This window comes from Felis catus, chromosome B3, assembly GCF_018350175.1.
Source record: "Felis catus isolate Fca126 chromosome B3, F.catus_Fca126_mat1.0, whole genome shotgun sequence".
NCBI classification, from domain to species: Eukaryota; Metazoa; Chordata; class Mammalia; order Carnivora; family Felidae; genus Felis; species Felis catus.
Window position 1 is genome coordinate 104962404 of NC_058373.1, and position 13602 is coordinate 104976005.

Sequence of the window (13602 nt, forward strand, 5' to 3'; positions counted from 1 at the left end):
TCCTTCTAGATTCCAGTGAGCAGCACCCAAAGGCAAATCACATCCACTTCGGTTCATAAATACAGCCTCAGGATGAGATTTTAAATACTCTGTCTCATTCATCCATTCTAGCTGCCTTCTGAGTTGAAAAGTTACATGAGAATTGAGAAAATAATAGCAAAACACTCTCTGAAAAGGAGTGCATACTGGGAAGATCAAAAATATTGATTTTGTGAATTAAGTGCAAGTGAAGAGCAAACACTTCTCCTATAAATTCTACATGAGTTTTTAAGCATCCTCAATGGAGCTAGTAAAGAAAAGCATCTCTGAGACTTTCCCACAATGCCACTTAAGGAACGTATTTCCCAATTCATTTCTGACTGACCAATAAAGAAAATAAAACATCTTGTCTTAGGTAGCAACTATGAGTCCTCCACACTGCCAGAACGATCAGTCATCTGAGTGAAGGCATACTTTTCCAACATCACTTTCATCTGAAATTTCTATGTTATCAGTAGAGAGAATCCTAGAACAGAGACAGAACTGGCAACTCTGAATAAGAAAGGAGAGATAACACCACTATCTCTTCAGCAGAGGAAATTAAAAGGTGCTGCATATATATAATGGAAATGCTCTCAGAAGAATGTAGAAAATATCCATGAAATTAAATACACACACACACACACACACACACACACACACACACACACACACCCCACTCACAAAAGCAGGAAAATGGATGTCACCAAAATAGATTAAGCAACAAATGACACAACAGTGGAAGCTTTCTGTCCTACATGTGCTGCCTGACTGGCAAAAGATGTCAAAAATGCAGTTTTTTTAAAAACCTAAATATAAGGGCAGCCAAAATGGTCTTCCAAAAAGAAGGAAAAAACCTCAGAAAAGAAAAAACTAAAGTTAAATGATATATTTGGTCTTACTTTTAAAAAATCAAGATGTTAAAAAAAAGGTTAAATGGGACGTTCCTGTTGATATTAAAAATTAAAAATCTCTTGATATGATAAAAAAGGTAATATGTTATATATGTACATATAACATACATTATAAGTTTCACAAAAAAGGTAATTCTCTACCAAGTCAATTACTGTGAGTTTGTTCCATGAAGCCGATAGTAAATGGGAACTGTCTGGGATAACAGCACTGGATCATACAGCCCCAACACTCAGTCTATTATGCCTACAGAAGGACATTAAATAGGATCAGTTAGATCAGCCCAGAGATTTCTTCTGGTATTTCTTCTTCTCTTGCAGAAGAGCAGTAAGCTAACCCAGAGTCATCGTGGGAGAATCTAAACTAATTCATCCTGTTCCCAAGTCTGTCTGGTCAGCACCATGGTGAGCACCAAGTAGTTTCCCATTTACCACTAGCTGGAAGGCTCAAATACTGACTTCCAAACATTAAGGGAGGAAGTCTGGGGTGGGAGAGGTGAGGAAGGATTACCAAAACCTAATCACAAGATCTAGGAAATCTTTGTTTTTGTACTCTTACCTCCTACATGTACTTAGAAACCTAGTTCTTGGTACAAATAAACCCACAATTGATTTTTTGCTGAATATTGAATTGTTAAAGCAACAACCTTCCACCGTACAGAATTATTGTTACAATTTTACAGCACAGATAAATTTCCATCTTCTGTGGGAATATAAGAAAGACTAAAGTAAGTCTGATTTATTCAGAGTAAATGGATATCCTCAGTTGGATTTCTAAAATACAGAAAGCAAAACTTCCCTAGGTAAGAAATATTGAAAGACCTAGTCCATTTGATATTAGGGTTAAAATATTACGGTTAAAATATTCTAAAATATTCTAAATATTCTAAAGATTAAAAAAAACTCCAAGTAAATTTTCATAAGTAATCAGAAATTGTTAAGTTTCTATTTTGGAGCAGAGAAAGACATTAATATTCAACAATAAAAGGATATCAACCTATACAGAGATCATATCCAAAAATTAATTTATGTAGTTATATATATGCAACTAACTTGCCATTATGCTATTTTGAATAAAAAATTAGAACACTCTTGTCATGTTTGTATTTAAAAAATGATGAATGCAGCCCTAGTGGAGTTATGCCTGAGACAAGTATAATGCATTTTTTACCATCCTGAAAACATTGATTCCCTAAAATAAAATAAAAAAAATTAAAAAAATAAACAAGGAAGTAAAGTGTGTCAGGCAAGGTGACAGATAAACCATTATCCCTTCAAAAATCGAACTATTTTTGCTGACAAGGTAAAAAACCTACTAAAATAGGCACAAGGTGGAATGCACATATAGAGGCAGTCTCTTCAGAGACTGAGAAATGTAGAACACATCACAACTTCTCCTGCTCTCAAACGCACATCTCTCAAGTGGATATTGCAGAGACAGAGCACATCTGCCTTCAGAACCCCCTGGTGAACTTCTCAGAAACAGACCCCTGATATGTGCTGAACTGCATCCCCACTATGTGTGTGTGTGTATGTATGTGTTGTGTGTGTGTGTGTATAAATATATATATAAAATATATAAATACACACACACACACACACACACACACACACACACACACACACACACATATTCAAAACCCGCCATACTTGTGAATGTGACCTTATTTGAAAATAGGTTATTGGCAGATACAATCAACATAAGATGAAGTTATTGGAGTGAGTCCTAATCCAGTGGCTGGTGTCCTTGTAAGATGAGGGAAATTTGGGCACAGTCACACTTAGGTATAACAGCCACGTGAACATGGAGGCAGGGGTTGCAATCATGTTGCCATAAGCCACGGAATGCCTCATCAGAAACTAGAAGAAGCAAGGGCTGATTACCCATCTAGAGGCACTGGAAGGAACATGACCCTGCCTACACCTTGATTTCAGACTTCCAGGCTCCAAAACTACAAGAGAATAAAGTTTTGTTGTTTTAAGCCATTCAGTTTGTGGTATTTTGTTATGACAGCCCTAGAAAACTAAGACAGTCAGTGATTATGCTGTAGAGCCGTAAAGGAGGAGACAAAGAAGACAGGGGGCCAAGTAGATACAATTTGAGGTTTGTCTGAGCCCCTAATTATCCCCTAAAGGATAAACATTCAGAAATTTCCACAAAGGTTGTTGATCCTTGGATGTCTGGTATCTAATAATGGCATGTCTTGCCCATATCCCATTGAGAAAAATACTCCATTCTCTGGAGAAATGCTTCTGTCCGCTAGTGGGAAAGAAGATACTAAAATAGCATATAAAAATTTAATAATATAATTAAATAAACACACATCTTTAAACTGGAAAATTGTATGTCATTTGTCAACACATCACAGAGATTAAAACTTCAAAGGTAGGTAACTTGATGTAGCACACAACCCTCTGTTCTAGTAAAAATAAATTATCTTCAGGGTGCCTGGGTAGCTCAGTCAGTTGAGCGTGTGACTTCAGCTCAGGTCATGATCTCACAGTTCATGGGTTCGAGCCCCACATCAGGCTCTGTGCTGATAGCTCACAGCCTGGAGCCTGCTTTGGATTCTGTGTCTCCCTCTCTCTTCGCCCCTCTCCCACTCGCGTTCTGTCTCACAAAAATAAATAAACATTTTTTAAAAAGTGTTTTTTTAAAGAATACATTATCTTCCTCTGGGTATAACCCTATGATAGAATTAAAATCCTTCACCCAAAGGTCTCAAAGACAAGGCGGAAAAAGATGCTTTGAAACCGCAGGCCTCCAACACACACAGAAATCTAGTAGGTTTATCTGTTTAAATAAGTGTAGTCACTTCAGCTTCCAGAGAAGTAGATGCACCAACATAAAACTAATTGTGATGTTATTAATGTACACTAATTAAACATACATTGTGCACTTCCTGGGTTCTAGAAGAAAAGGTGTGCTTATTCAAAACCCTATCTTAAGCCCAACAATGTAGCTGACAGAGTACTTTTAAACCAAAAGGGTCTTCCATAAGCCTTGACAAGGATCATAATTTAGATCAAAAACCGAAAAAATACATTCTCAAAAAGAAGCTGGAATTGAATTGTGTAGAAGAAAAGCACTAAAACTCCAGGACATCTTAGGCAAGTCAAGAAAATTCTCACATATTTCAACGCAACTGCCATCATCTACTAAATTTAGAAAATTATTGCAGTTTCACAAGTATGGATTACTCACAAATATATTTTTTTCCCTCTGATTTAATGAGCCCTGCCGGGTAAAGCTGTCATCTCTAACGCAGGTTAATTTGGGGAAACCTGCTTTTTCCAGATGGCTTCAAGGAGAGCAGACAGCTAATATGAGATTAATCTCAAAGTCATACGGTTTTTATCTCAATGTGGAGTGCAAGAGCTATCAGCCTCTGAGCTTGCTTTGATCCATTTCTTAAACCAGCCTTCTACCATGGAGTTCTCCACACTACTCCTAAAGTGTCATGTTTCTCTGCCAGAAAACTGCCAGTGTTACCCTGAAAGCCTGTGAGAGAGTCGGCTGCAAACCTGGATGAACCACCTTCCCTGCTATACAGCAGACAAAATATTAAATAACACCACATCCTATGTCTTTACTGCATCAAACCCACAGATAATTTAGTTCCCAAAAGCTTACCTGTCTTCTAGATTAGAAACTCAGCGTTACAAATCTCTGGATATTCTGCACTTCCAACCAAAAGCTGTTTGCCTGCCAAAACGCTGATTAATTAAATGACCTCTCATCATATTTCCAGTCTTCTTGTTTGTGGATGTACAGCTGTGCTCCAAGCATCTTTTTCACGCTCAAAGCCAGCGTCTTGGAAAGTATAATTTGGCATGAATTTCTCAGTCTTAACAGGTAAAGAGACTACCCAGCTCCAAATAGTACAACATCCTATGAACATCCCAGAGATGGTCATAAAGAAAACCCCAGCACTAACAACCAGAGCAGTGCTGTGAAAATACAACCCACATTAAAACTTCTACCTAAGAAAATCTGGTGGGGAAACTTGAATTTTCCTTATAAACAAATATCCTCAATCCAGCTGGCAGATTTTAAATCATCTAAAGCACTCTTTCAAAATGTGGACACCAGATCGTATCCTACACCGACTGAATCAGAATCACTGGGAGGAATCAGGCATTAGGATTTTTTCAAAGTTCCCCCAAGTGATCCTAATGTTCATCTACAGTTAAGAACGATTGATCTAGACCAGGGGCCAGCAAGCTTTTTCAGTAAAGGGCCATATCATAAATGTTTTATACTTTGTGGGCATTCAGTCTCTGTCACAACTACTCAACCCTGCTAATCTGGCACAAAAGTAGCCACAGACAATATGTAAATGAACAAGTGTAGCTGGGTCCCAATACAGCTTTATTTAGGAATACTGAAATTTGAATTTTATTTAACTTTTACATGTCACAAAATATTATTCTCATTTTAATTTTTTTTCAATCATTTCAAAATGTAAAGATCATTCTTAACTTGCAGGTCATACAAAAATAGATGGCAGGTCAGATTTGGCCGGGCCATAGTTTACTGACCCCTGATCTACACTGCATACGGAATACATTCTCCTTAATCTTCAAAACAACATTTGCTCAATGACTCAATCAGTCACAGAAAAGATTCTCTTCAATGTATGGGTACCTTCAGATTCAAGTTGTTCCAGGCCAAATGAGGCAGCTGTATTAACACGGCTAATGGATGGAACAATGGTTCTTGTCTCAGAGGGTGCCTCAGAATCAGAAAGTGCTGGGAAAATGCTGGGTGCTTCCTCCAATATTCCAGGCGGAGTCACTGGAGAGCCCATAACTGGTGTGAACAATTCCTCATTTGGCCCTGTGATGGTGTCCATTAGATCTGTCAAACACAAGAGATAGGACTTGACCCAAAGATGATCATTAGGGGAAATGCATACATGTATTTTTTTCTTTTTAAGTAACAAATGATTAATGAAACCAGTATCTTATATACAGTAAGTTTGGCACTTAGGCCAGCTCCCTCTTCCCATAGTGCATCAATCCAGCTATGCAAGGCAGACACTTTACCTTCCAGGAAAATGTATTGTCTCAAATCAGAACTTTCTTTTTAACTTCTAATATCCCACTCATTCCATTGACAATACTATGGATTTTGCAGAATTTTAGATAGAACGATGGAAAAGATAGAAAATTTAACAAAAAATTATTAAGGGTGCCCGGGTGGGTCAGTCAGTTAAATATCCAACTCTTGGTTTCGGCTCAAGTCATGATCTCACAGTTGATGAGTTCAAGCCCTGCATGGGGCTCTGTGCAGACGGCGCAGAGCCTGCTTGGGATTCTGTCTTCTTCTGTCTCCACCCCTTCTTCGCTCACACTCTCTCTCTCTCTCTCTCTCTCTCAAAAATAAATAAATAAACATTAATATGTTTTAAAAATTATTAAAATATATGCCAAGAACTACTTTTTCATTTTAATTTTTTTTAACGATTATTTACCTTTGAGACAGAGAGAGAGAGACAGAGCATGAATGGGGGAGGAGCAGAGAGAGAGAGAGGGAGACACAGAATCCGAAGTAGGCTCCAGTCTCTGAGCTGTCAGCACAGAGCCCAACGTGGGGCTCGAACCCATGGACCGCGAGACGGCGAGACCGCGAGACGGCGAGACCATGACCCGAGCGGAAGTCGGACGCCCAACCAACTGAGCCACCCAGGCGCCCCATGCCAAGAACTACTTTTAAAAATTAAGCCAAAGAGTAAGAGTATGTGTCTAGAATATGCTCAATTTCAAAGCAGCCAGATTTAGCTCCAGGTTTTCCCCTATATAAAAAACCCTTGGATAGTATTATTTTGCACGTCTGGTAGATCATCAGGATCTCTGAGGTAGTTTTTTAAAAATCAATTTGCATGCTTTCCACATATCTCAACTTACTGAATCAGAATCTCCTTGGTGGTGAAGACCGAAAAAACTATTTTTTTTAACTCCCAGGATATGGATTCACAGGCTCTCACATCCATGGCTGTTCAGAGTATACATTGGTGCAACCACTTTGGAAAACAATTAGCCATTGCCCCCTAAAGTCAAACATTCATACCTAGAGCCCAGCGATTCAGTTCCTTGCTAATATAACCAAGAGAAACTCCTGTACATGTACAATGGAGAATATGCAAGAGAATATGCATATGGCAGCAATCAGTGTTCACAACAGCCAAACCTGGAAATGACCCAAATGCAAATTGCTAGAAGAGACTGGATAAAGATTAGACGCATAAACTGCAATCTATTTTCATAATGGAACATTATAAACAGTCAAGACGAAAGAACCACATTAGGTAAATTTTAGCCATAGATTATTAAGCAAAACAAGTAAGTCCCAAAAAGGTTATCTCCAGCACAATACTGTTTTATAAAGTTAAAAACTAATGAAATGTTTAAATGCATAATTTTATGCATTTAATAAAACTAAACTAAAAGGAATTCAGGGAAATGAGGAACACAAGATTCAGGATGACAGTTACCAGTCAGAGGAGGAAGTTGAGATACAGGATTACATGTAGGTTACTAACCAGGCCCTACGGGGTTTTTTGGAGACACAGGATTAGGAGATATTTATTACATTATTTAAAAAAAAAAAAAAACTCAGCTAATAAATTAAGCCTGTTTACTTAGACCAACAAATAATGAGATAGAGACATGAGGTCCAAAAATAATTAACTAATAATTTTTGTAATCCCCAGGCAATTCCAATAATCACCAAGATTTGAAAACTTTGCTGTCCTTAAGATATCAGAGCATTTGAGGGCCTCCTTTATGGAAAGCACTTTGTATACATTATTTCAAATCCTTAAAATAACCTATAAGATAGGTAGGCATGGTGCCTGAGCGGCTCAGGTGAGTGACTGACTCTTGATTTCAGCTCAGGTCGTGGGCTCTGTGCTGAGCATGGAAACTGCTTGGGATTCTCTCTTTCCGTCTCTCTCTGCCTCTCCCCCACTCGCACACATGCACTCTCTCTCTCCCTCTCAAAATAGAAAAATTAGCTTCAAAAATAAACTAAGTGAAATTAACATAAAAGATAGGCAGGGGCATCTTTTGGGTGGCTCAGCTGGTTAAGCGTTTGACTTCAGCTCAAGTCATGATCTCCCAGTCCATGAGTTCAAGCCCTGCATCAGGCTCTGTGCTAACAGCTCAGAGCCTGGAGCCTGCTTTGGATACTGTGTCTCCCTCTCTCACTCTTCCCCTCCCCTGCTCATGCTCCGTCTCTCTCTCCCTCTCAAAAATAAACATTAAAAAAATTTAAAAAATAATAATAATAAAGATGCACAAACCAGGCTTAGAGACATTAAGAAACCTGCTTGAGGCCACAATACTAGTGAGGGCCAAAGCTGGGATTCAAACCCTGGTCCTCACTGTTTTCACTCCACCCCCTGGCTCCTAGCAGCCAGGCCTGTCAAACAAGGAGAGAGTTCTCAGGAAGCCTGGCCTTCACAGGCCCCAGTGATGAGCCACCAGGAGACCCTGCTTTGGGAACTAACCCCTCATCCTTTTAGGCTTTGCCACATCTCCCCAGACAACAGAGCATTCACCTGCATTTTCTGTTCATTCTTTAGGTGAGTGCAGGCAGATGGGGGTACATCTGCCTCACTCATTCTATTCCTTATTAACTCAGACAAGATCCACTCCCAAAATTCTCCCTCCCTTACAAACCTTCCAGAGCAGAAGTAACTTCAAAAGACAGAGGCGTGGCCGCAGTGGAAAGTGTCGTGGCCAGAGGCTCCCATCTCCTCGACAGCTGAGTAATGGCAGGAACACCAGATGTGGTGGAGGGGGGCTCTTCTCCTTCCTCAGTCTTACCATTTTCTCTGGTAACCTCGAGGGTAGAAACCTGCTGCTCTTGTGTCACCAGTGATAAAGTGGCTTCTGTTTCTTGAACAACTGTTGTCATCTCTTGAGTGAGGATGTCTTAAAAGGGGGGATACAACATTTTAAAATAGACAAATTCCCTGTACCTTAAAAAGTCACTCTATAATTAATAAACTGGAAAAAAAAAAAAGAAAATATCTATTTCAGGGTATGGGAAAGCAAATGGATCGCTCGGATACAAAATGCCAGTAAATAAATGTTTTCAGTGTTGCTGCTTTCAGGAGCAATGAATCAATCTGAGACAGAGATAAATACAGTAACATAAAAAACATAAAATAAAATACAAAACAAAATAGGAAGGTCAACAGCTGAGCTCCCTTTTATGAATATCAACATAACCAGTCTGTGAGGAAACAAATTATACAGAACTAAGTTATATTCAAAAATTCTCGGGGCGCCTGGGTGCCTCAGTCAGTTGAGCGTCCGATTTTGGCTCAGGTCATGATCTCGCGGTTCGTGAGTTCAAGCCCCGCATCGGGCTCTGTGCTGCCAGCTCAGAGCCTGGAGCCTGCTTCGGATTCTGTGTCTCCCTGTCTCTCTGCCCCTCCCCTGCTCACACACTGTCTCTCTCTCAAAAATAAATAAAGATTAAAAATAATTTTTAAAAATTCTCAGAAGCATTTATATCTATTAATTTTCACATTTGCACTTCTGAAGGGGAAAAAGAAGTTAGCATTTTGAATAAAGGAATAATAATTACAGTAACGAATGTTTACTGGGTTTCTATTATATGCTACATACATGCACTGTTAAGTATATTGTAAGCATTATCTTATTTTATCTTTTAAAATGTACTAAGGGGAGGTAGGTACTAATACCATTCCATGGAAGCCATACATCATAGCAGTCAAGAATGCAGGCTTTAGAGTCAATTTGCCTGGGTCTGAATTCTGGCTCGGCCTCTACTAGCTGTGTGACCTTGAACAAATTCCTTAGCATCTCTGGGCCTTGAGTTTCCTCAGCTGTAAATTGGAAATAATAGCAGTGCCTATCGCATAGAGTTGTTAGAAAGATTAAATTAGATAACACGTGTAAAACTTAGCACATACTCCAATATATCAATTATTATTACCCACTTTACAAACAATTTAGGTTGAGAGAAGCCTACATAGTCAGTGCTCTTAACCACTGTGCTAACTATGCCTGTCACATTAGGTGGAAAGTGAGTTAAGTGACACAATTATGACTAAGGAGCATATTCAATAATCAAAATAAGAACCATATAATCATCGAATTCATTTTACATTTTAGGCTGTATTAATACAAGCTATGCAATTCTAATATATAAGTATCAGAGATTCAATTATGCGATGAATAATCTGGAACTATATGACTTAATGCTCCAGGAATATCTTAAACTGTTATGGAAAACTGAAGTAAACTTCTTATTCAGTCACATCTAATATCTTCATGGTATTGGAGACTCAACTCTCTCAATGGAATTTAACAACCAACTTACAAAACATTTTCTGGAAGCTTCTATGAAAATGTACAGTATACTAAGTCTTTCGGTCCTTAAAAACTGAACTGGACACGTAAAATTCAATCTTACCATTTTAATTCAATCTCAACACTTTATAAAACATACTACTAATTTGAAATTTCCATTAATGGAGCCACTGAGCTGATATAACAAGATGAACATATTCCAAAACAATTTGGAATGAGCATATGCATGTATACTAAGTCTATCCTTCCTCATGCTGTTATCTGACCAACTACACATAATAAAAGAAAAACATTATCCGTCAGCAACAAATGTAAGGCTCATCAGCTCATAACAGTCGCAGATATAAAGGCCAAGAGGAAGTAGTACAGTATTAAGCCAACAGAGAGAATTCATCAGTATTGGGGTTTTTTCTTATTTCTAGAGGAATTTCTTTTTGGGAAAACAAAATCAAAGAACTCAGGTGGTTAATGCTGTTAAGATAAATATTACCGAAAGCTTTTGGTAAGAAATTATCAGGTATGTGAGTATTTTTTACACCTATATGTAAATAATATCCTATATTGTTTATTATACCATTTAAACATATAGCTAGTTCTTTAACATTTTCCTGAATAGTTATACATTTTCATAATGACATGTGTGAAAACTATCAGTCTATTTCAGGGTTTCTCAGCACTACGGACACTCTGGGTAAGAAAAGTCTTTGTGGTTGGGGGGCTATCCTACGTGCTGCAGGATGTTCACAAGCCTCTTTGGCCCACTAGATATCCTGGCACCTGTCTGTTATGACAACCAAAAATGTCCCCAAAATTGCCAAATGATAGGGGTGGGGACAAATTGTTTCCCGTTGAATGGCCTACATGCAGAGGTTGTATTTGGGTGTAATTTCTACATAAAATACATTTTGTATTTGTTTACTTCTGCTTTTCATCAAAACTTAGAGAACTTCTAAATTCTCACTCAAAAAAAAAAAACCATAAAATGAGACCTAGAAGTAATACAACGCTATATGTCAATTATACCAATTTTAAAAAATAAGAAATTCAAATCAAAACCTTCCTAAAGTTTATTTTTGTTCTTTCTTTCTTTTACCTTTCAATGTATGTCCCAATAGTTGATGCGCCTCAGATTCATATTCCGAGATGGAGACAGTGGTCTCTATGAAAAACATAGCATCATTCTCCTTAGTGGATTCCATGAAGTCTGCAGTATCTTGGAAGAGGGTTACAACAGAGACTTTCATATCTTCCATCAAACTTGTGGGAGTAAAGGAACTTTGATCCGTGAAGGCAGACGATCGCTCCTCCCCGGGTGCCATTAGCAGGGCTGTCCCCATGTGGGTTTCCCCTTCTGGCAGCCCCAGAGCCACATCTGCAACCTCTGTCAAAGGTTCACCCTCTTCCATACCTTCCATAGCATCGTTATCTGTTACTCGGGCTGTCTGAGACGTTTCCATTCCCACCTGGGTCTCCATATTGTCTCCAAGCTTTGGGATCTTTATCTGGCTTACACTCTCTAATTTAGTGTCATCCCACTCATCACTTATGACAGAGGCAGCTGGAACAGCAGTGCTGACACTCACTGTGACTCCTGGGGCTCCCAGCAGCCTGTCAGTTTCTGGCTCAACACTCAGGGTGTACTCAGAGGTTGTGAGCCAGTGCTTGGTGGCGGTAGTCTGGGTATGATCAGCTGTCATCTGCAAAGGCTTCTCCCTGTCAGGCATGGAGCTTCCAGGCGCCATGCCTGCTGCGGGCTCAGCACCAGGGGAAAAAGTTGCCCTATGTTCTGCGTCGGCTTCAAACTTCTCTGTCCTTGGACTGGTGGTCAGCATTTCTTTAGTATTCACATCAGAGGAAGGGAAATGTCCCAGACTAACTCTTTCCTGACTTTCCGTTGCAAACAACTGATGATCCACATGCTTCAGAAAACCCAGCGTTGCTTCTGTGGTCCCTTCCGCAATGGGCTGAATGAGGGTACTACTGAAGAGTTCCTCCTTCTCATCCATATTCAGAGGTGCGGTTGCAGCAGTAGGGTTGGTTAGCATGGCCTTGGAGAGTCGGCTTTCAGGAGACACTCTCTCTGGCTGGCTGGACCCAAACACTTCCTCCTCCACAGGGATCACTGTCTCAGTAGCAGTGTAAATGTCAGGACTATTAGGCTGCATAAGCCCAGTTCCTACTGGATGAGCTTCTTTGTTAATAGGAAATACTTTATTTAAAGATGTTGCTGATGGCCCCGCTAACACTATCATTGGGTCTTCAGAGACTACCAACTGGGGAGTGCACTTTGAAGTAACAGAGTCATTTTCTGGGTCATCTGTGTTCATCCTCTCTGGCTGCCCTGTTTCTGCAAGACCATGTGCTATCTCCCTTCTTCCCATTTTGGGGAAGGCCACGCACTGTGTGGCAACGTTGAGAAGTAGAAGGCCACAGAATGCCAGACAAATGTGCAATACAATTGGTCTGCTCATAGTGGAAGAGAAATGTGCACATAAATTGGCAGAGTTGACAATTCCAGTAATTGAGCCCTGCAGAAAAATAAAGCATATCAAACTGTCATGCAAATGTATTTTGTAAATAAGCCCCTTTAAGTAAAGTCAGAAGTTAAAATCATCTCCTTGGTGTGGTGCTCAGAGATGGTATGGAAGAGACGGCTGTTCTACTTCTTTGTACCTTTGAGAACTGGATAACCCAGTTCATTTTTCCCTGCTGAATTTTGCAGCTGATTTAACTTGAAGCTCTCTAGAAAAGGTACACATAGTTCAAGGACTAAGTTCATTGTTTCTTTAATACCTATTTGAAAAAAATTACCCTTGAAGTCACATTTGCAATAGTCTCCCCAAATTCCTCTATTAATCACATAAGCAAATGACTACCAAAATGGCAATATGTCCAAGATATAGAAAGTAAACCTTACATTTATTTATATTACATTCAGAGATCTTTCAACTATGGTTTAAAACTTATAAGACATCATCATAAAACACTGAATACCAGTTACATTCAAGAGTTTTTTAAGTAGGGGCGCCTGGGTGGCTCAGTCGGTTAAGCGTCTGACTACGGCTCAGGTCATGATCCCACAGTTTGTGGGTTCGAGCCCCTCATCAGGCTCTCTGCTGTCAGCACAGAGCCCACTTCAGATCCTCTGCCCCTCCCCTGCTTGTTCTCTCTCTCAAAATAAATAAATAAACTTTTAAAAAGAGGTTTTTTAAGTATGTAAATGATTTTCATTTAAAATTCCTCTTTAAAACACTTAAATGATTTCTTTTCTCTGTAACAACTATAAAAATGAAAGGCAAACCCTTGATGCCCTTGATGTTTC

At 39.2% G+C, this 13602-nt stretch overlaps 1 protein-coding gene across 2 annotated transcripts in view; it reads right to left on the reverse strand.

The window, feature by feature from the left end:
* Positions 1-13602, reverse strand: part of ARMH4 (armadillo like helical domain containing 4) — a 166795-nt gene that overhangs the window by 104637 nt on the left and 48556 nt on the right. For both annotated transcript variants that reach the window (XM_023255721.2, XM_023255722.2), the window contains 3 exons: positions 11374-12808; positions 8616-8870; positions 5578-5790 (listed from right to left, as the gene is read on the reverse strand). In XM_023255721.2, coding sequence (XP_023111489.2) covers positions 5578-5790; positions 8616-8870; positions 11374-12808 — 1903 coding nt within the window. The remainder of the gene's footprint in view (positions 1-5577; positions 5791-8615; positions 8871-11373; positions 12809-13602) is intronic.